General features: G+C 58.0%; 1 protein-coding gene across 5 annotated transcripts in view; it reads left to right on the top strand.

The window, feature by feature from the left end:
* The window catches only part of PRDM16 (PR/SET domain 16), a 309,651-nt gene that overhangs the window by 80,975 nt on the left and 205,331 nt on the right, over window positions 1–23,345 (top strand). For all 5 annotated transcript variants that reach the window (XM_066270642.1, XM_066270641.1, XM_066270640.1 and 2 more), the window contains exon 2: window positions 20,968–21,317. In XM_066270642.1, coding sequence (XP_066126739.1) covers window positions 20,968–21,317 — 350 coding nt within the window. The remainder of the gene's footprint in view (window positions 1–20,967; window positions 21,318–23,345) is intronic.

The raw sequence follows: 23,345 nt of genomic DNA, 5'->3' as shown, positions 1-23,345 counted from the left end.
CCCCCCGGGCACCCCCGGTTCCGTCCTCAGTCTTCATGGCTTCTCCAGCCGGTGTTTCCAAGACGGAACAGCTTTTCCCGGGAAGCAGAGATGGTCTGGACTTGGGAGCCCGCTGAGCAGCCCCCTGACCCAGGGTCACTGGCTCTACGTTTCTTAATCACCTGTTTAGCCTGGTTTTGTGAGAGGCCAGTGGGGACAGTGGGGCCCCTGTTGCTGGGATGTGAATGATTTCAGACAGACAGACAGCGGTCAGCCCGGCCAGTGGGAGGACGCACACCTGCCCCCACTGGGGAGAGAGTGACTCCTGAGGGGAACGCAGCAGGGGGAACCTGGCTGTGCGTCAGGCAGGGTCCGAGCTCCGCACCCTTTAACCTTCAGCATCATCTGAGGAGACAGGGACAGACTAGATGGTCCCTCGTTTACAGTCTCAGACGCCCAGGCAGCGGGAGCTCAAGGGTCTAGGGTCGGTGCAGCAAGGTCCGAGTATGGCATGGCAGCGAGGCCTGGGAGACTTACAAACACAGCGTCTCGAATGCTTCAGGGACGGGGGAGCGTGTGGGAGCCTCAGCGAGGACCTCCTCAGTGTTTGTAAGAAACGCCTGCTTGACCCATCCGGCTGGTCACTCAGCACAATCCTGTGTCCAAAATATGTGTCCACCCTGATGGCCCCTGAATAAGCCCCTGTGACCGTCTTGCATACAGTAGGTGCTCAGCAAGTCATGCTGGTTCAATGAATGGGTGTCTCGGGGGTGATGTCACAAAGCACCTCACTGGGCTTCCACAATGGAAATCTACCCTCTGCCAGTTCGGGAGGATGAAAATCCGAGATCCAGGTGTCTCAGAGCGGGCTCCTGAGGCTGTGACAGGGAACCCGCCCCAGGTCTGCCCAGCTCCCGGTGGCGGTTGGCATCCTTGTCCTGTAGACACGTCACCCCATCTCCACTCCATCTCCACGTGACATCCTCCCTGTGCGTGTCTGTGTCCAGATTCCCCCTTTTATAAGGACACCTGCCGTATGGGATTTGGGACCTTACCCTACTGACCTCATTCTTACCAGCTCATCGGCAAGGACCCTATTTCCAAATGAGCTCACATTGTGAGGTCCTGAGGTAGGAGGTAGGAAATTCAGCATGTGAAAGTGTGTGTGTGTGGGGACACAGCCCAGCCTGGAAGGATGGACAGTGGCCCAAGTTCTTCCTGTACAGCACCATCTCTGTTAGGGGGCCCTGGGGACAGGTCTGTCTGCCCAGTCCTTGGCTCCCACCACCAAGAGTGCTCGAATACTACTCTACTCTCTGTCCAGCAGGCCTCGCTGTCCCCCTAAAATGGTCAGAGGGGGAGTGTGCAGATCGCCAGTGGTTAGGGCACTGACCTGCCGAACCTGGTCACTGTGTCTCCTGCAGACTTCCGAGGCTGCGCCCCTCAAGTGTTGTGTGGCGAGGACGTCCAACCAGCCGCTGAAGTATCCTGTGTGATACACAGAGCAGCCCGTTCCCTCCCGCGGTTTCCTAAGGTTTGAAAAGCGATTTGGAGTAATTTTAGGTTGTCCTGAGTTGGCAGACTGTCGGATCGGCAATTCGAGAAGACGCAGTTTTTCGAGGGAAGGATTTCCCTTCCTTGTTTCTAATTTTCAGAAACATGATCAATGTCAGGGCGGGGGCGGGGGGGGGGGGGCGTTTGGCCAGGCCAATGGCTTCCAGAACCATTTCATCAGGCATGGCAGGGGGCAAGGGGTGGGGCTGTGGGCACCCAGGTCAGGGTGGCGGAACCGCTCGCCACTATGTTGAGTGACAAGGGCTTTGGATCTTTTTTTTTTTTTTTACAGTGACAGAGAGAGGGACAGACAGGGACAGACAGACAGGAATGGAGAGTGATGAGAAGCATCAATCATCAATTTTTCGTTGCAACACCTTAGTTGTTCATTGACTGCCCTCCCATATGTGCCTTGACCGTGGGCCTTCAGCAGACTGAGTAACCCCTTGCTCAAGCCAGCGACCTTGGGTCCAAACTGGTGAGCCTTGCTCAAACCAGATGAGCCCGCACTCAAGCTGGCAACCTCTGGGTCTTGAACCCGGGTCCTCTGCATCCCAGTCCGATGTGCTATCCACTGCGCCACCGCCTGGTCAGGCAAAGGACTTTAGTTCTTATGGTCGGAGCTTGTGCTTGGCTTTCCTTTTCGGGCCTACAGCTTCCCACACATAGCAATCCTCTGGTTGGACAGGACACTTTCCCTGGGTGGCTGGCTCACAGCTGGGCAGTGATGGACTTGGAGTGTGAGGAATTGCTACCTAAGTGCTGGTGGCAGGAGGGTGGCCCAAGAGGGGCACGGGCCATGAGGTGACCTGCAAGAGAAATGAGGTCACAGCTACATTTCCGAGGGGCCGGCACAGGCCTGGCTGTGATGACTGGATACGGCTCAGGGAAGCAATTCTGAGGGGCTGTGTGTGCGTGGGCGGGGGGGTGGGGAGGCTGGGAAATGGGCCAAGGACTGCACCAGGCCTTCTCCCCGCAGTGGGCCGTTTGGGCGTGGGTCGGGCACAGGCTCACAGTTGGTCATCGGCCATCTCAGGAGCCGAACAGACCCCCTTCTTCCCCACCCCCTGGTATTTTGGGCCAGGTGCCTGTTACCCAGCAGTGCAGGGCGAGGTCTCTGCCTTCTGGAGGCCTCCCACCACCTTGCTGCTCAGTCTTTGCTGGGTCAGTTGGCTCTTGTGTCTGGGACACCATGGGGAAAGGTTTGTACCTCCGTGCCAGGTGGCCCCGTCTGTGTGGAAACACCCACGTGTGGCTGGAGGCCTGTTGAAGTCCGTAGCACTGGCCCTAGGGCCCGTCCTTGGATCAGCTGTGCCCAGAGGGAGGGGATGGGTCTCACAGGTCTCACGTAAACTCAGGGATGGGGCTTACCCAGGCTCAGAGACGGTGTCCCCTGCCTGGGCTCAGGGACGAGGCCCCAGCCTCTCCTCCTGTGGCCGCGTCGCTCGTGCTGTTGAACGCTAGAACGTGCATGCGCCGAGCAGTGCGGTGGCAAGGGCCTTCGTGGGGGCGGGAGCGGCCGGCCCGGAACCCTCACTTCGCCCCTGGTCCTTCCTGCGTCTGGATCTGAGCGCGGCATTGGAACCTCACCTTGCTTTCCATGTGGCTGAAGTTCATTAACCACCAGGAAACCATGGATTTCCAAACCCAGCTCTTCCACAGACTTTCCCCTTAGCAGTGAAAATCAGATTGATGTGAGCCCAGTAACGAGGAACAGCTCCCGACGACATTGGCTCAAGGAGCCTGACTGGCAGCTCCCCAGCGGGGCGGACCTGACACGGAGGTTACTTTGCAGGGGCTACCCCCTCCCCCCGCCCTGGGTCCACGCCAGATGTGACGGGCCAGGTGAGTGACCGTGGGGACACAGTGAAGTTTTTTGAGAGTGATCATTCTCAAAAGGAGATGGCGTTTCCCCAGGTCCACGAGGGTGGGACTGGGGGGTGGGGGTCCTGGTTTGAAATCACTGCCCGGTGCCTACCTGCCTTGTAAGCCCACGGGGTTTGGGTCCCTGTTAAGTGGGGGCCTCTGCGGGGAGACAGATTTGGAGGCTTGTGGCCTTCGCCGTGAAAGAGGAAGTGTCTGTAGGTGAGCACTCCCTGCGTTTTGCTGGGAACCGGGGTGCCTGGTCATGGCCGGGCCCTGACCAGAGCCGCCCGGCAGGCCCACAAGGGATGGGGTGGAAATGACCTCAAGGTTCGCTCACCTGTGGAGTGGGACCATCACCAAGCCGACAGGTTCGGGTGCTGAGTGTCTGCCTGCTGTCAGCTCATTTCATCCTCGTGGGGACCCTGGAACGCCGCAGGACTCAGAGACCTCAGGACACTTGCTCAAGTACACACAGCAGGACGCAGTGGAACACGGTTGAACTCCGTCCTATACGCTTCTCTTCTGCCTCTCCCTTGGAACAACTCCCAGGGATGCAGAGTGAGGTACTGGCTCAGTCGGTCTACACCACACGCTACTACCACCCGCGCGAGCGAGAAGGTGCTGGCCCGAGGGTTCGATCCAGAGAAGACAAGGAGAGGGGGAGGCTCGTGGAGAGTGGCCCCCACCCTGCAGGGGAAGCCTCCAGTCGCCCTGGATGGACGAGGAGTTTCTGAAAGTGACTCGCCTGCAGCCAGCCCTCCAGTCGGCAATGCCAAACCGGAGGCCCCGTTCTTAAAGTTCAGGCCCTGGGACGGGTATTGACTGGGGCTGGGTTCAGGGACAGGCCTCCCCCCAGGCGCAGGGGTGGGACTGGTGGCAGGAGGATGCCGTGGTGGCTTGTCACCACGGGGTCACATCGTGACGGAGGCCCGGAACGCCTCCCCGCCCTGTCTGTGGGGGAATCCGTGCAGGAACCACACACGTGAACTCATGGCCATTTCCAACCTTGCAGCCACCACGACCAGAGGAACAGGTGGGAAGATTGTTGAGACGTGTAAATTAGTTGCTAATGAGGAAAATTAAGGAATGTGTTGAGGCATAAAAAATGAGGAGTCCAGAGAAAGAAGACAAATGGGTCGGGAGGGGAGGGGACGGGAGGAGAGGGACCCCCCCCCAGGAGGGACCCCTTCCCCACCAACCGCCACCACCCTGCGTTCCAACGATGTTTCAACCAGACTGAAATACAGCTCTGACAACCAGGTTAATGGGAAGAAATTGGTTTAAAATGTAGAGATGATTAATTGGATTAATGTGCAAAAAAAAAAAAAGTGGTTAAAGTGTTGTCGGGGAAGGAGGGGGAGGGACCTCTTGCCTGGCCCCACGACAAGTGCTCTGCAGATGGCATGTCTTAGGTGCCACCGACCCCTGACAGGTGGCCCTGTCCCTCCCCTCCCAGGAAAGACCTGACTCAGAGAAGCCAACGCCCAGCCCGGGAGCTACCCATACCCTCTGCCCGCCGGCGGCCTCTCAGGCTCACGGTCCTGGAATAGGACCAGGTTGGGGAAGGCGAGGCTGCCTGCCTCTGGGTCAACAGTCACAGAGACAAGCTGTTCTGGTCGAATGGAATCCCCAGACCAATTGGCCGTGTCCAGCAGACGGGAGCTCCCAGCCCCAGCCCCACCTGTTCAAACACATTCCTTTCCGAGCCTCCTTCATCCCCGATGCTCAGCAGAGGACATCCCACATGCTGCGTCATGGACTTTCAACCTGCTTTCGCCCAGAAAGACCGTGGTTTGCCATCTCGGGAGCAAGTCAACTTCACGAAAGCCCAATGTCTGAGATGCGTCGCATAGGTTCACTGCTCTGAACGTGTCTGATTAGGAAGGGCAGTGGACCCCCCTTGGACAATGTTGGGTCAGGGGTGCCGAGCCCCGTGAAATCAAAGACCTGTGTATGACTTCTGACCGTCCCCAAAACTGACCGACTGACAGCTTCCGGGGGACTGGACGCCTTAGCAATGGCGTGGACAGTGGGCTAACACACCCTGGACAGTGTCTGTGTTCTCTAACCGAGTCCTCACAATAAAGTAAGCTGGAGGAGAGGCAGCAACGTTCTTGCAAGCATCCTAAGAGGCAACGCATCCCCAGCGCCGTCCACGTCGATGCTGCCAGTTCACATCGTCTGTTAACACGGGGAGTTATCGTTCGGTTCGTCTTGCCTTCTGTGGTACGAAACACTGTGGATGTTACAATAGGACTGACTCTAGATGTCAAAAAGGAAAAGCTTGTGAGAAAAGGACCTTCACAGTCATTCACGGGTGTTCATGAGCAGTGCCGTGGTCATGAAGAAGCAGCAATTTGATGGATGGCTTGACGGTACCCGGTGTCATCGATAGGACCGCGTCACAGCGGTGGGGAGATCTCCAGAAAACTCTTCTAGTCTATTTACTGAAAAAGCTCCGCGTGTCAGTGGACCCGCACAGTTCCAACGCGTGTTGTCCAGGGGTCAACTGTACGCTTGTAGATCTGGACAGGAGCCCAACGGAAACACCCGTGACCGTGACGGACCTGACTCCCCGGCAGTGTCCGGGGCACCGGGGTCGGGAGGTGTTCGCATGGGGTCAGTGCAGTCCGTTCGTCCCCCTTTGAGCCCAGGCACTGCCCCTCCTCAGATCGTGACCTGGGGGCAGGTCCTGGCATCTTCGCACCTTAGTTTCCAGATCTGTAAAATGGGGCAACAGTTGGGCCTTGCTCCTGGGGTGGAATCTTGGGAAACAGATAGGGTCATGGGTGTGAACTTTTGGGCGGGCACAGGGGTGTTGGCTGCCATCTTGGCAGGGAGAGTATTGGAGTAAAACAATGAAGAAAGAAGAAACCCATCCAAAAGAGTCCCAGGGCACCCACTGCCCACCCTCTGTCCAGCGTCAGGATCTCGGGGGAAAGGAAGGGAAGGGCCAGGGGCCCGCTCCAGCCTCTGGCGCCTTCAGGAGCCGCGGGCTTCCCCTCTGGCTGCCGGGTCGGGCCAGCACTCGGGTCAGCAGCGCGCTAACGCCTTTGTCAGGGTGATTAATAGCGTCGGGGACTGTCGTTAATTCACTGCCTAATGACTGCGGCCGGCCCGCTCCGAGTAATCGGGTGATGTATGTGGGGAGCGCCCACCTCATGGCAGAGGTGAAAATCATTTCGACAAGTCAAATATTGTCACAGGGAACAAATGGCTCTCCCTGTTAATAAAAATTAATGAATTTTTTTTCTCCCTTTTTTTTTTTTCCCTCTCGCCACTGGCCTGCTAAATGAAGCCGCCGCACGGCTAAGCAGGGAAGGAGCCCGGCCACATCGTGCACTTGATCTGAGGGTTGGAACTATAAACGTCTTTATTAGGGCAGAAGCGGCCCGAGGGCCGGGGTGGGCATCGGCGGCGCCTGTGGCCGCGGCTGGGCTGGAGGCTGCTCTGAGGTGGAGCGGCAGGCCGCCCCCCTCCCGGGTCTGCAGGGGTGAGACTGCCCCTGGGTGTCTGGCCCAGAGGATGGGGGGGGCACCCCGGCTTTCTCTCAGCCCCCCTGTCCAAAGTCCAGTCGTCTAGGTGACACGCGGGAGGAGAGCAGGGGAACTGGGAGCTGGTGCCTGGGCAGCGACACAGGGAAGGTCTCCCCAGTCCTCCGAGGGCCGAGGCCCAGGAAGACACGGCTTTCCCGTGGGGGACGGAGAGAAGGCGGAGCCCCCTGTCCTGGGTGCAGAGGGTCTCAGTCTGTGCCACTCCCTACCCCTGCTGGGGGTAGGGCCAGGCAGGGAGCCAGCCAGGATCCAGGGAGAGGGATGGGGGCTGGAGGACCTGCTTCCACCACGGGCTGCCCCATCCCCAGGCCTTGAGGCCAATGGACTCGGCGACCCCTCTCCTGCCCCCACTGCAGCCTCCCTCCCTGTTGCCATTCCGAGAAGCCAGAGCCCCCGGGAGCGCAGGGCCTGCTCTGTTGTGCGATCATCGGAAGGTCCAGGAGCAAGTCCGGCTGATGGGGACTCCAAGGAGGCCACGTCTCCTAATGTCCACCCTTGCCTGGGGCCTGGCCCCCGAGGGCACTGACTGCAGTCCCACCAGGACCCCAGTGAGACCAGGCCCTTCAGGCGAGGGGTAGGCACCCGGGTCGCCCTTTCTTCCTCTGGAGATGTTTATTTTGGGGCCACATCTGTTTACTTGTGTGACCCACTCCGTCCTCGAATGGCAGCCACGGGCCCCGTGCGCAGGAACTGCCGAGATAAATTCGTCTATAAATAGTGTGGCGGTGGCTATCGGGGTGTTTGCTCAGCGTTAACCCATTCCTCCTCCACGTATGGCCTGGAGAGGGAGAGCGGGCAGGGACACTCTGAGTGCCCAGCTGGGCACGGTGCATCCCCCGGACCTTTTGCCCCCTGGTGGGCCAGCTCCTGTGGCCCAGGAGCCGCCCCGCCTCCCCAGGAACTCAGTTTCAGTCCTCAAACCCTCTGCGTCTGGGTAGCCCACAGCAAACAGGTATGGCTGTCCAGGCCAGTGATGTCCCACCTTGACCTGTCCCTTCACACCCTAGTTAAGTTTGCAGAAACTGTGTTTGTGGGTCCTGGGTGTCCCTTCCCCACAGCTGCCCAGCCGCGTGCTGAGTGGCTGCCGCCCCCTGGCCTGGGTGAGCCCACGTCCCTCTGGACTCCCCCTTTCCTTTGTCTGTTGAGGACCGAGGGTTCCTCCGTGTCCTCCACCTTGTGGCCTCAGCAAACCAGGCTGAGCAGGGAGGGAATGTGGTTTCCCTGGCCACCGGGTCCTGCCACCAACGAGGTCTCCCAAAGCCTAGCTTGGATGGGAGCCTTGGAAAACCCCAAATCCCACAGCTATGCCCCAGTTCCGGGGCTCCTGCAGGGCCCTCCATGCCCGGCCAGCGGGCACTCCCCTGCAGCAGAACAGGGACCTGGCTGTTCTAGGAGTACCTGTGGGCACATTGAGTGCCGATGGATACTTGATGGGGCCAGTGCCATGGCCCTGCCGCCAACGGTGCTGCCCTCACTCAGGGTGTGGGCCACCGGACGGCCAGGTGATGACAGTGCTGGGAACCTGGTCCCCACATACAGGGGTCCAGTTGCTTTGAACCTCCCAAAAATCTCCCCAGGTTGGATACACCCTTTTTACACAGGGTGGGGTGGTGGTGGAATTGAGGTCCAGAGGGCATCTGTGGGAAAACCGGAAGGAGAGCCCGCTGGGCTTGTGGGACCTGAGAGGCAGCCGAGATGGCGAGGGAGAGAGCGCCCCAGGATGGGGACTGGGGGCTGAGGACAGAGCTTCCTTTCCTTTTGGTGGGACAGCCTGTGAGACACCCCCCCCCCTTTCCTGTGGGTTTCAGTGAAGCTAAAAGCCCACCGTGGACTCTGACAGATATCTGCACCCTGGTGTTCAGAACAACATGATCCACAAAATGCAAAAATGTGGAGGCAACCCATGTGTCCACAGATAGATGGACGGACGGGTAAACCACGTGTGGCATGTGCAGACGATGGACTGGTATTCAGCCCTGAAAAGGAAGAAGGCTTTGTCACACACTATGATGTGGACAGACCGTTAGGACTTGATCTTGAGTAAAACAAACCAAACACAAAGGACAGTGGCTATGATGCCACTCGTAGGAGGTCCCCTGGAGGATTTAAACCCACAGAGACAGAGAGCCGGTTGGCAGGTGCCAGGGATTGGGGGTGGGGGGTGGAGGGGTCGGGGGGATGGTGCTTAACAGGGACGGAGTTCCCGTTTGGGAAGACGAGAATGTTCTGGAGGAGACTGAGGGGACAGCTGCCAATGGGGTGAGGTGTGGAAGGCCTCTGAGCTGCACACACAGTGGTTAGGATGGTGAATTCTATGTTATGTGTCCTTTACCTCAATTTTTATTTAAAAAAAAAAAAAAGCACCCTGTGGAGTTGCCAAAGGTGAGCTTACAGAGCTGGTGCTTGGAGTCAGCCTCCCTGGGTATTTGAGGAGGTTTAGGGAGGGGGGGGCTGGGACCTTCTGGTGCCTGAACAATGCAGGAGGCGAAGGGTCCCCGAGGACACCCCTGCCTGGCCGCCAGCCCACACGACGCTCATCACGGGGCCAGGGAGAGGCGGCTGTGATTTAGAAGAAAAACAGAGAGATTTGAGCAATCCGTGGCCACCTCGCTGCCCCCGGGGCTCAGGGAAGTGGTATATTAACCAAGGAATAAAGGAGAGGAGGGAAAAAAAAAAGGCCAAATCACATCTCTCTGAAACAAAGAGGCTTTTTACTGGGAACAAGCCTTGATAAAAATTACAGTGGCATCGCCTGCCCGGGGCGATGGAAGCAGGAGGAAACGGACGGGGCCTGAAATAGGAACGCGGCAGTCCCCAGAGCATTGCGCGGGCAAATGATCATCTTAGAATAATGCGGTGGCTTTAAGTAGGGGCCAGGTGGTCTGGGTTGCTGGTCAGAGCCCCCACGGCCCTGGGTCAGCTCCGCTGGACAGGGACCCCGGGGGGCCAGGGAGGGGTGCGCGTGGGCAGTGCACTCCTGCTGCTCCATCTCGGTCAGCAGCCCCTCCGCAGCTGGGCCTGGCTGCAGGTGGGGAGCTGAGGAGGGCAGGGGGACCCCCGCTGGTCAGTGTGGGAAGGTGAGTCTCACCTAGAGTGGGCTGAGCTTGGTCAGCGAGCAGTGTGGGGACTTGTTCTCAGGGTGCCCAGTGTCCCAGGCTCTGAGGGGCTGCAGCTTGGGCTCCAGTCCTAGTGCAAGGCTCGTCTGGAACCTTTATCCCTTGGTTCATCAGTTTCTGTGTCTGTGAAATGGGTATAGATTGGTGACCTGGTTCATGGTGCTTTGAGCAGACTGAGAACCCAGGGGCAGGTGGGGAGCTTTCAGTGAGGGGGTGGGGGTGGGGTGTGCTGTGAGCGGTGGGGACGTCCCAGCTGCATCCCCTGGGCTTAGGGTCCTCCAGCCTGACTCTTTAAATCTGTTTTAGCCTTCAATAACAAAGTAACATAAACTGGGGACTTGAAACATTTATTCTCTCGTAGTGCCAGAGGCTTCTGCCCATCATCTCGACCATTTCCCTCGCACACAGGTCTCTCTCTGTGTTTCTCTCTCCTCTGCCTAGAAGGACCCCAGTTGTACTGAATTAAAGCCCATCCTCCTGACCTCCTCTACCCTGATCACCTCTGTAATGACCCTCATTCCAACTCAGGTCAGGTTTACAGGTACCAGGGTTTAGAGCAAAACGTGTGTGGGGGAGGGGGGTAGACACAGTTCTATTCACAACTGTCTCGGTGACAACCTGGGTGACAGGAGGCCCTGGAGGCCAGTGGAGCCCTCAGCCCAGAGCCAGGAGGACATGCCACTGCCAGCTCTGGACCCTGGACAAGTCACGGGTTGTTCTGACCTCATTTCCTTCATCTCCAAAGGAGGCGGCGCTTGTGGGCCGATCCAGCCAGCTCAGGTCTTGGGACATGTCCCAGGCACGTGCGTGTGACAATGGCCAGGCCAGGTCAAGCAGTGACCATCATATCAGGATTGGGGATGAAGGGGATGCTCTCACACCTGGTCCCGGGCAGGAGAGGCTGGGACAGGGCTGGGAGCAAGACCAGAGGCCAGCGCCAGCCCTGGGCCTCCCCGGCTCTCCTGGGCCCTAATGACATTCAGCTCCACCCGCCCTACAGCTGGGGCTCCTTGCCCTCTGGTTCCCTGTGGGCAAGGCCCTGTGCCTGGGGCTGGGAATCTAAGTGGCGATTATTATTAATATTTAGCATGTTTGCAGGGACGTCTTTTCTTGGAGCTATTAATCTACGGTGTTAATAGCAGCCGTGCTTTGCTCTGGGCTGCGAAGCTCGCAGCTGCTCGGCGAGGGGAATGCCAATGAGCGTGAGCTCTGCGGCGGCAGCGGCCGGCAGCTCTGGGCAGCTCCAGCAGGCCGTGGGTCCCCGAGCACTATCGGCACCTCACTGGGGCCTACTTGGACCCAGACTTCTTTGTTCTTGACTTGAAGGCAAGGGTCCTGCCTGGAGGAGAGGTGACCATGTTTGCTGTGGTTGATTGAGGTACGCAAACAATGGCAATGCTGAGCTGTCAATTTCTGGTCCCCTATCTAGCCATCGGTTTCTGGAACTTTGTCTGCAGGACGCTCCCCACAACCCCCAAAATCCCCTTCATTGATGACAGGCCCCCCCCCCTCTTGCCTGTTTGCACTTGGCAGGAACGTAGCAACATGGAAACCCTCAATTAGAAATAAGATGTCTTCTTTCTCCATTTTGTTCAGTGGCTTCCCTGGACCCAGCTTGACTGGGTGCTCTTCTCTGTCCCCTGTCTCCTTCCCTGAGCAGCAGGCGAGATGGTCCTAGTGACAGTCACAGCTCGCGTGGACTTACAGGCTCTGGGGCCGGGGGGAGGTGCTGGGTCTCTGAGGGGCCCCCTATCCACCAGTCCTCAGTGCATGGTTCAGAAGATAAAAGAACAGTCAGAACGTGGGGAAGCAAAGTCCCACCAGCTCAGTGAGAGGGCCAGGGGCCTGTGGTTGGACCCCAGAATTGGAGGTGTGTCTGCCACACCCCTGGAGTGCTGGGCCAGGTGGGTACTCCACACGTGGGTGAGGGGAGGGCAGACCTGAAGGAGCAGCAGAGAGACCCGTGCCCTTTCAGAGCTGGGGACTGAGCCGAGCAAGCCCAGGTATTCTCCCAGGTTAACCAGTCAGAGTCTGGGGGAAGAGGTGTGAGGGATTCATGTCAATGGGGCTCATTTTCAGGGAAGGAAAGTCAAGAATGGAAAGTAGCGATTTCTGCTTTTAATGTTTTCTGTTAAGAAAGGCCTTCAGTATTGTCCTTGCATCCATCCATCTGTCCGCCCACCCACCATCCACATCCATATGTCCATCCATCCATCCATCCATCCATCCATCCTTTCTTTCTTCCATCCATCTATCCATCCATCATTCATCCATCATCCATCCATCCATCTACACATCTACCATCCATTCATCCATACATCCATCCACACATCCATCCATCATCCATTCATCATCCATCCACCATCCATCCATCCATCCATCCATCTTTTCTTCCTTCCATCCATCATTCATCCATCCATCCATCCATCCATCCATCCATCCATCCATCATCCATCCATCCATCTACACATCTACCATCCACTCATCCATCCATCCATCCATCCATTTATTCATTTCCCGTGTCTTCTATGAGACAGGAGGAAGGCCATCACTCTGTGCTGAGACACTTCTCCACGTGTTGTTTCACTGCAGAGAGAATGTTGAGGTTGTACCGTGTGGCATCTAAGAACTTTAGAATCAAGCCTCAGTAGCCCTGACAGCTGTGTGGCCTTGGGGTTTCCCTGATGTGCCGGCTGAGGGAGGTCGGAGCCATCCCTCCTCCCTTTGCAGAGACGGGGTCTCTGCAAAGATCAGATGGATGTCAGGGCCAGCCGCATGGTCTATGGTCTGGTCAGCGCAGAGCAGCCCATGAGGCCTCAACGGACAAGCTGGCTTAGTGCTCATGGTTTCTACCCGCAAAACAGAGGACAAGCCTGTGTGCTGACCAGGGCTATCTGCCATTACCCAGCTGCTCTTATAGTCACCCCTGGGTGGTCCTAGAATCGATTGGCCCTGTGGCCAGCCACTGACCTCACTTCCCAGAGCCCTAGGTATCGTCTGTTCTCCACTTGGCCTCACCTTTGCTGTGTTTCTTTCATATGCCCAGCTGAACTGAACGGTACCTTTCAGGGCTGCTTCTGATAGGCCTGGTGGAATTTAACGTGGCCCTTGTCAATAAAAACCCTGAGTTGGCCTTGGGGGAGGGGGTGTCCATGCCCCAGCCTGTCTCTCCTGAGGTTGAGGTCCTTGCTGTGGGTTAATGTGATGGAGACTTCTGGCCTAGGGCCCACACAGGTCCTGGGGGGAGCGGGCTCTTCCAGAAGGCCCTGGGCTTGCTATGTCTGCTGGTCCCCGTGCAGGATGTTTCTGTTGAAAACAGATTTGGGAGGCCTAACCACGCCTGGTTTTACTGGAACTATAACCTGGTGATTCCTGGATGTCACATGGGTCTTCCCCCTGGGAACCATGTGAGGGAAGGAGGGAAAGTGTCACCGCCTGGGTCCCATTTCAGCCACAGAAACGGTGTTATAAAAGCAAGCAAGTGTCTCAGAGGGTCTGGAGGCCAGTCTGCAGATGGTGGGAGTTGGGGGTGGGCTTTGTCACTGTCTGGTGGAAGTCCACAGTGAACCCCCCCCCCCCCAGTGACATAGCCAGGTGCACAGCAGTGGGAGGAACCAGCTGTAAGCTCAGCCAGGGTGTAACTTCCTGAGCTGAGAAGCACCCGTTAAGCGCTTCTGACAGAAAGTAAACTGAGGCACGATTTCTCCTGGCGAGCAGATGGGGTTACTGGGCATGGTGGGTTGACTGCAGGCCCTTCCCCTCCTGCCAAGTAACCGATTTGCAGACTTTCTTGCTGTGGCTCAGGGATGAATGGAAACAGGTCGGTGTGGCGGAAGCTGGCCCAGACTTCCAGGGTGATCTTTGGCAGTTTTTAGGACGTTGGTTCTTTTCATGTGCAACCCTGTTTTTCTAGGGTGCGTGCTTCTTGTTTCGGCATTTCTGCCATGGGCTGTGCACCCCCCCTGGAGCCCCACCAGCGGTTGTCACATTCTGGGGGGCTCCTGTACAAAGATCGCCTGGACTGCACTTGGTCTCAGGTAGAACAGGTCCGGGGTGGGAACTACAGTTTCACAAGTGCCAGTGGACACAGATATCTGTGGTCTGGGGACCCCACTCTGAGAACCTCTGAGCTAGAGGGGAAAACCACCCCCAAAACACTCAGCTTCTCTGCGTCCCTTGCTTCCGAACCTCATGTCTCAGCCCGCTGGGCATGTTCCTACCAGGAAGCCACAGGCTTGCTCAGAGTTCTTCGGCACGAGGCGGTGAGGACCACAGCCAGCGCGTCCGGGCATGCGTGCTCAGGTTCCATTTTGGCTGACCCACCACTGGACACCGCACCATGTGGTCTTGTCTCCAACAACATCTCAGACCTGCCATTGTCTCCTGTGCTCACCTGGCTTCTTCAGACAAGGGGGGCGTTCCTTAGATTAGCTTCCAATCCAGGTCAATTTAAGGTCAGGTGGTCCCTGGGATGGGAGAAGTGATCACTCATCCCTCAGCTTCTGTGTGTCCTTGTGTCTGGCGCTGTCGGACCTGAGGGACACAGCTTTGTTGAGCAAGACAGCAGGTCTCCTACAGGAAATCACCGCCCCTTTGAGAGGTGCAGCTGTGAATTCTCTGGGTTCAGAGGTCACGGGTGCAGAATTCCCAGGGCGGCCCACGGCCAAGGCCTGCTGTTGTACCTCATGGGCCCCAGGAAGGGTTTGCTTTAGAAGTTTCTAGATCGGACCTGACTCACCTGGTGTGTCCTCGACTGGGGAGAAGGTCTGGAAGAGCCTTTAGCCCAGGCCTGTCCATCACACCCCCCACCATAGTGTCACCATCACCATGCAAGGACGTCGTGTCTGTCCCAGTCTACAAGGAGGACATGTCAGCGCCAGGGCCCTGGCCACTGCGGTGCCACCGGCTGATACGTGAGGGTGAACCCTGGAGGAGGTGTCAGTGGCTCTGGGTCTGAGAAAGCGCTGGGGCCTTCTGGAGCTGGGTTCCACGGGCTGGCCGGGACAGCCTCCCCTCGTGGGCTCTTTGAGCCCATGAGCCAGCTGCAAAGGGCAGGGTGGACCTCAGGGGGCAGCCAGGAAACAGGCAGCCCCCAGGGTGGGCTGCGGCCGGCGTGAGTGTCCTCACTGGGCAGGGCCGTGCATCCCCAGCCCCACGGGAAGTGGGTAAAGGCGGAGGGCGGATAATGGCTGACCTCACGGGGCCTGGGTGGACTTTACTGCAGACTGTTCTCGCCATCCGAGTTCCGTCAGCAAACCAAGTTCCAGGTCCACTGCGGGTCCCACAAGTTCTGTTTCTGAGCAGCTCACTCATGGGGGGAGGGGACACTGTGGCCCTTCTATCTCTCTTTCTTCCAACGACCTGTTCTCTCCCATTTGGGGAAATGGTAGTGTCCACCCAGGGGTCAGCATCAAATCATCAGAGGACAGTTTGCTTTTGACCCACCACCACCCTGAGATGATCGCCAGGTGGGCTAGAATGAGGGGGGAGGGAGAAGGAGCAGATTCTGGGAGGCTCACTCTCAGGCTGGGCACTAGGCACCTTGCCAGCCTCCCCCATTCCCGCCCTGCCTGGCGCCAATGTCCTCGGAGGGTATTGAAGATGATGGAGATGATTGGCCCAAGACGACTGGTATGACCTTTTGGTTTTTCTGCCTGAAGCCCAGGCAGTTAAGGATGAGCTGGACGCCACGGGCATGTGGGCAGGGGCCCCTGGACAACGTGAGGGATCTCTGAGAGCAATTAAATGTGTTCTCGAATACATTCATCGGGGAAGGAATCTCACCCCGCTGTGTGCATAGGTGGAATAAAGACCTGTGGTTTTTCAAAGTGGGTTTCCTTTTCATCAAGACTTTAATTGCAACAATTGTAGATTCACAGGCAGTGGTAGGACTGTGAGAGGGAGAGGCCCTCAGCCTGCCTTTTGCGGGTTTCCCAGATGCTAACAGTTTGCAGAACTCCAGTCTGCCTGGTGTGGACAAGGATACAGTCTGGGATGTCAGTACAATGTATCCTCCTTCCGACCTGGGGCTTTAACTTGCGCCCTGTGCACTTAGCTCGGTAGCTACTCCCGGGAAGGTCTGTGCCCACCACCACAGGCAGGATGCAGAGCCGTGCGGCCCCTGAGATGTCTCACCTGGTCCTCCTGTGACCTCCCAGCTCCCAACAGCTCATCCTGACTGTCCCTGAGGCTGCTCCAAATACAAAGTTCGCTTTTCTGTCTGGGAAAATCACCGCCCCCGCCCCTCTTTTACCTCCAGCTGCTTCCAGGAGTAACTTCCTAAAGGTGGTGGGAACTTTGGTGTGACCTAGCCAGTGGGTCAGCCAGCCCTTCTCCATTCAGCGACTGGAAGGGTGGACTGGCAAAGGCCGGGCCGGCGGCTCTCTGGGCCAGGCAGAAAGGATGGATGGAGGCTTGGAGCCCCAGGAGGCCAGTGTCTGCTGGTGGCTCACAGAACCCACGCTCCCCACGTCCACGCACACCCTCTGGGGCTGGGCAGGCTATGCAGTGTCCAGAGGACAGAATCCTCCTACGGCCAAGTACGGGTGTCTGGGGAGGTAGTGAGTGTTCGGGGAGAAACGTGTTCTGTGCTGGGGGGAGGGAAAGCCGGCCTCGCGGGCCTGTTGGCAGTGTGCACTGTCCCCACAAGGATGTCGGGGGCCAGCATTGGGATGCTCCCTGAGGATCCTTCTGACCCGGTGAGGGGCGCACCCCGGGGCAGCCAGACACCACCCTGCTGTCTCCTGCTTGGAGGAGGAAAGGTGCGGGGGCCTTGGCCCTTTGGCTCCCAAGCCAAACAGAAGGGCTTTCCCTTCCCTTCTTCTTGGGGTCACCAGGCAGAGGACAGGCAGGGGGCTGGATGAGGCCCCTGTGGACTTCTTTTTACGAGTTCATCACCTCCCCTAACACATTCCTTACCGACTCGCAGGCCCGTTACACACATGCGGCACACACACGCTCACGTGCGCTCCCGGCCCCTGCTCCCACCCCCCACCCCCCAGGCAGGGCCAGCAGGTGTAACGGCTCTCCTGAAAACTCCGCCGCATGACAGAGGCAGAAACATACAGTGACTCAGAGAAATTCCCTCCTGAACCCCTGGCCGAGGAGCAAGGCTTAAATCTCTCCAGGTCCCCCCGGGAGCCAGCTGCCGGGAGCTGGAAGGAGCCAGTGGTCTTTACACCAATTATAATCACCCTCCAGGGAGGGACACTGCTTATTTGTCCACCAGCCTCGCAGGGACAGTGCAGGAGGGACCCTCGGCGCTAGCTCAGGGAGCACGACTGTCCTCATCTGAGGCCTCTCTCTCCCTCTGGCTCCTGAGGCTTCCATGTGGCTCTGGGAGATGGTAGGGTGGCTTCTGGTCAGGGTCAGTTAACATCTGAGTGTGGGGCGGGGAGCTGGGCAGAGGCTCCCACTCTGAGGCTGGAAAAGACCCAGCCCTAAACTAAGGGCCCAGAGGGACCAGGGGCTGGGGAAGAGCCAGGGACATGTTGGCTCCCAGTTGGCACGGTCCCAGACCTGGGAGCCACTGGGTTTCTCCACTTCTGTGACGCATTTTACGAGACCAAACGACCACAGAGCACATGCTGAATTGTGTGTGACGAGCCTGCACACCGGGTTTTGGCTTCACGTTCACCAAGAAGAACACAGCGGTCAGGCTGGGACCGGGCGCCTGCTGCCCGTGCCCCCCCATCCCCTCCTACCCCCGATCTCAGTGGCCCCGGCTCAGGATTGCTCACTGGCTCACGGCATCCTGCTCCTTCTCCTCCGGCCACAGCCTGCCCTCTTCCCCTCGCCTCCCTGGTTTTATTCTCTTGGTAGGTTTCCCAAAAGGATTTTGAGGAATGATGGACTCGGCCATGAAACCTTTCTCCTGAAACGACAGCGAAACCCCAAATAAAAGACCTGAGGTCTCCGGGCCAGTAAATAACAGCATTGTACAGCCGGTTTCCAAAGTCATAAAAAGTTCATGTTCTTGGCGCTGCATTCCGACGAGAGAGAGAGAGAGAGAGAGAGAGAGAGAGAGAGAGAGAGAGAGAATGCGCCAGCAGTCATGGGGCCCGGGTAGAGGGGGCTGGGGGGAAATGCATGTCCAGCCCAGGCCAGAGAGCAGAGGGGAGAGGGCAGAGGGGCTCTTGCCTGGGGCCACTACTTCCCAGGCCCCCCTGGCTGGAGCACAGGGCTGAGAAAGGGTGGTCTCTGGCTTCGTCCTCTCTGGGTCCCTAGGACCCTGGGGGAGCAGGACCACATGTGCTTGGCCTGCCCCATGGCTCTGGCGCCTCTGAGCCACTCTTAGCTTTCTTCAGGGCCCCCCGGGGGCTGGCTGCTCGAGACACCTCATTTTCTCCAAATGTTTCTGCACGGTAATGAGGCCACCTGTCCCCCAGCTTTGAGAGAAGCGTGCTGGGGGGCGGGCAGCCGAGTGGAGACTCGGTTTTCCTGGCGCTCGGGGCAATCACTTAACCCCTGTGCCCGCCGGGGGCGGGGGCCAGAGCACAGCCTCCTTTAATCAGCAGGAAACACCGCTGCGCGCTTGGAGGCTGTTTGCTCGGCCTACAGTAAATTAAACATACCCTCTGAGTGCTGATTTGTCCTACTGCAGGTGAGGCGTTTTGGGAAGTAGAATTCAAACAATTCAAACAGAAAATTTAAGAAGAGAAAAATAAATCTCCCTAACAACAACAACCACAAAAGAGCCACCCCGAGATGTACCTTCGTACAAGGGGACACTTTCTGCAAGCGAGTCCCCTGCATGGGGGGGGAGCCTTGCCCACCCCCCTCATCATCATCCTGGAGCGAAGGCACCCCCCACCACCCAGGGGTTAAGGACGCATGGGGGGGGGCCTTGTTTGCACAGTTCCCAGTTTCCAATAATGAGGTGGCACCTTAATTACCCACCTCCCCTTGTAATTTACCTCTGTGCCCCCCCCCCGCCCCCGGCGGTCAGGGAAGGTGCACGGGGGTGCGCTTTCAAAGCTGAACAACCTCGAATCCTCAGGGTGGCGGGGGCTGCTGGGTGCTGTGTTTTTGAAAGGATCCTACCAGCCAATTAACAAGGAACTGTTGGTCACTTAAAACATAACAATTACTTTCTGTGAATGCTGCTAAATTAAATAAGTATTATCCCCATGGTTGTTTTCTTCTTCTTCTTCTCCTCCTCCTCCTCCTCCTCCTCCTCCTCCTCCTTCTTCTTCTTCTTCAAGACTTGGGGTTCTTTGTAAAGAAAACATTTTGTTTCTTCTCGCCCAGTTCTGTTTGCTGCCGGCACGAGGGGCCCAATGGCATCATTTTTCTCTCTCTTAAAAGTCTCGTCTCCGTGGAGACTTCTGCTTCACCAGCCGATTGTCCAGTCGTCAGTCAGGAGCGGGGGGTGGGGCGAGAGACAAGGGCCACGGAGTGGAGTGACCACAGAGGCCAGGCACTTTCGCAGGTTTTCGAAGGGCAGAAGGCTCAGGCGGAAGCGTCTCCATATGGTCGGCAGGCTGGAGGGGGTCGAGCGGGCTGGGCCTCCTGCTCCTTCTGCCCCCTCCCTTCCATTCCCCCCGCCGCAGCCCCCCCCCCCCGCACCGTTTCTGACATCTAAAACTTTATGATGGTGAGATTCAAATAACATAAAAATAAAAAGAGCCGTTTTCAAGTGGACACATCAGTGACATTGAGCATATTCACAATATTGTGTGACCACCCCCTCTGCCCAGTTCCAGAACATTTTCTTCCCCCAAAGGAGACCCCTACACCCATTCCTTGGCAATATCAATTCTGTCTCTATGCGCCGCCGGCTCTGGGTATTCCATAGACACAGAACCACACAGGCGTGGGCCTTTGTGTCTGGCTCTCTCCCTCTCCCCCCCCCTCTCTCTGCGTGATGTTTGCAGGGCATGTCCGTGGTCGGCACTTTTCACGGCTGCGTAATACTCCACTGTGTGGATGGACCATGTTTGTTCCTCCTTCACCTGCTGATGGGTGGGGAACACCTGCTGGGTGTTCCTACCTGTGGGGGCTTGTGGATAGTGTGTTGTGAATATCCACCTGTCTGTTCAGTTTTTTGGGTCGGCACCTGGAGCGAGCCCCTTCCCCACGGTGTGACTCACCCCTTGCTTTCACTATCACATACCCGCCACCCATGTTTTATCCCCTTCTCGGGGCTGGTATATGTCCAGGTGGCACTGTCTAGGTTCCCACATGTCTTTTAGGAAGAACCCCCAAGAGAGACTTCCCCAGACATAAGCCAAGGACCCTTCTGCCCTTCTGCCATGTCCTGGGACCTGCCGTCCCATGAGTCCCATGTTCCTGACCCCAGCGGGCCTTTGTCCCAACCTGGCAGGAGGCCGTCGGGAACTTCCTGGGTCCTGCTGGCCCCATCCAGCTGCTCAGAGTGGCTCAAGTCTTGGGACACATTCCATGGGAACCCAAATTCTGCGTCTTCCCAAGAACTGGGACGTATCTCCGCGCCCAGATTCCCAAGGCCACAGACACCAACGGGATGGCCCTGGAACATGGGTTTCACCACCAGCGCCGGATTGGGTGCCCATTGTGATGGCTCCCCTCACTGTCCCCAAACCTGTGGAGTGTGGGCATCTTCCAGTTCCTCTCTCCTAAAGCGGAACAGGCAGATGGGGGTCTCGGTCCCACGCAGGGCCCTGGGGAGACGCAAGGAACGTCGGTTCCTGAAGGAGCTGGTGGAACCTCCTTCCTGGGCGCCTCTAACAGGGATGAGGGCTGCTCAGCTCAGGGTCATGGGCGTGTGTCCTGGGCAGGGCCAGTGGCCAGGGACTTCCGGACCTCTTGGCACCCTGGGTTCCTCTTCTGTCTCAGTGCCCTGTGGTCCCTGAGCCTCCCGCCCTGGGGAAGGTGTGCTGGCCACCCGGCCTGACGCTGCTGCCTTGTTTTCCCTGCAGGTGACGGCGACATTGTAAATAATATGTATGAGCCAGACCCGGACCTGCTGGCGGGAGAGAGCGCCGAGGACGAAACCGAGGACAGCATCATGTCCCCCATCCCCATGGGGCCGGCGTCCCCCTTCCCCACCAGCGAGGACTTCACCCCCAAAGAGGGCTCGCCATATGAGGCCCCCGTCTACATCCCGGAAGACATCCCCATCCCGCCGGACTTCGAGCTCCGCGAGTCCTCGATCCCGGGGGCCGGCCTGGGCATCTGGGCCAAGAAGAAGATGGAGATTGGGGAGCGCTTCGGGCCCTACATGGTGGCGCCCCGGGCCACGCTGAAGGAGGCCGACTTTGGGTGGGAGGTGAGTGTTCCTTCCGTGTTGGCGTGATTGATCGTGGCCATTTATCTTGTGCTCCATCTATTTATAAAGCCGCCTGAGCCGCTGCCGCCGCCGCCCCAGGCAGGAGGCTCGGTTGGAGAGAGCATTCGAATGTCACATTTCCCAGGCTTATTTTATCCTGCAGCCCGCATGACGTGACTCAGAAAGCATCGGAGGTCCTCGTGGACGCTTGTCAGCCCCCCGTGGGCTGTGCCCGCTCTCTTCCCGGAAATGTGTCTTTAATGAGCTCATGTCTTGAACAACCCTCCCCGCACCCCCTCCCTCCAGTGCTTCCCGTCTGGGTCTTAGGTGCTAAACCTGCAATCTCAGCCCAACAATGGAGATTGATGGAATGTCCCCAGACAGCAGTCTCTACTCCAGGGAAACCTCGGGCACATGGGGCTCTGACTGCTGGCGAGCGGCTCACAGAGCACGCCTGCCCGGTGGCCGTGCTGTCCCCTAGCTGCTAGGGCTGAGCACCCCGTGCACATCAAAGCCTAGGACCCCTGTTCACCACTCCCTGTCACCTTGCTCCCTGAGAGGAGCCCTCACTCCTTGTGTTTGTGGGGTATAGTCCCATCCCGCCGGAGAGGGGCGTCTGCAGGTTCGAGCCCCCTGACTTAGGCCTGCCTCGATGGTTCTGGAGCCCGGGTGCGGTCAGGAGAGTGGAGGCACATTGGGCGAAGGGTGCTGATGTCCCTGAAGGTGTCCCTCCCTTGGAGGTATCTTATGCAGGCCACCATGGACTCTGGGCCCTAATCTGGGGGATGTTAAGGTGGTCCCCTGGGTCCCCGCACAGCCACACTTGAGTGTTTTTCTGGCTAGAACCCCGCCTGGTGGAAAATGCAGGCGCACACGGAGATTCCTTCTGGGGTGGAGGTCAGCTCTAGGAAGAGCACCTGTGTGCTCTAGGAAGGGACCAGGGCAGTGAGGGTTGGAGGAAACAGCTCTCACATTCTCTCAAGGGCTTTGGAAAGGTTCCTACCTGGGTGGTCCCACGGTATTATTGTGTGTGGGTCCACCTCTGCTCTCCACAAGGCTTTCTGACGTCTAAGCCTTCACAGCTTGGCCGAGTCTCTCCTTAGGGATGTGGGGAGGCTCCAGTGTGCCTCTTTCCAGCCACTCTGGGGCATCTCCCCTGGGGCCCATCAGCATTGACCCCTTCTCAGAGTCTCACAGGGCCTGGATGTGATGATGTTCACAGTCGAGGTGGAGGTAGAGGCTGTCCACAGCGTGGCAGACCTTCCTTCCATCACCGGAGACGCACAGGTGCGCCCTCAACCCCGCTGGCCCTCGAGTTCCCAGCAGAAAGGTAGACTGTGGTCCCTGGTCGCACATAGGGTATGGACACTGGGGGACACAAAAGCTCCCCGCCTCAGGGCCAGCTCTGTTGGTTTACCTGGGAGGTAGGTTGACCAGATGGACAAAGGCATGGGTGCTCCAGAACTCACCACTGCTGGGCAGCTGGGCTGCATGAGCCGGGCACGTCCCCACGCGGCAGACTCGGGTCTGTGCCACTCAAGGTCAGGGTCACCTTCAGAACAGACGCCCAGGGGCCCAGGAGCAAAGTGAGGCAGGAGGTGAAGGGGGTGTGGACTGCAGCCCCCTGGGGCCATGCTGGGTGCTCGCTCTCTCATGGTGGTTTGTGTGGACAACCCCTCTGGGACCGAGGAGAGCGTTTTCCAACAGTGTGACAGGTAAGTGGTCTTCTCCGTGAGATGGCATTTTTCAAACACTGCCTGTCCTGTCCTTCCAAGACTGGCCGTCTGGGAGAGTGATTTACGGCTGTGTGTGTGACACACAGGGAAGGGTCTGGACTAGTCATCGAGCAGGTGGCTTTTAGACATCCTGGCGGAAGAGAAGCTTACAAAGAGCACCTTGAGGCGACTTTGTACTTGTCTGCTCCGATATGTGCTCCTGTTTGCTCCTTCATAAAGAAATGACCCGTATGGCCGCCGCTCGCTGGGTGCCAGGCCTGGTACGGGCCGTGGCCGTTATCTGCCCAGGCCT

The sequence above is a fragment of the Saccopteryx bilineata genome, chromosome 3 (genome assembly GCF_036850765.1).
Source record: "Saccopteryx bilineata isolate mSacBil1 chromosome 3, mSacBil1_pri_phased_curated, whole genome shotgun sequence".
NCBI classification, from domain to species: Eukaryota; Metazoa; Chordata; class Mammalia; order Chiroptera; family Emballonuridae; genus Saccopteryx; species Saccopteryx bilineata.
Note: the sequence above shows the minus strand (reverse complement) of the source record. Positions and strands in the feature narration are given on the sequence as shown.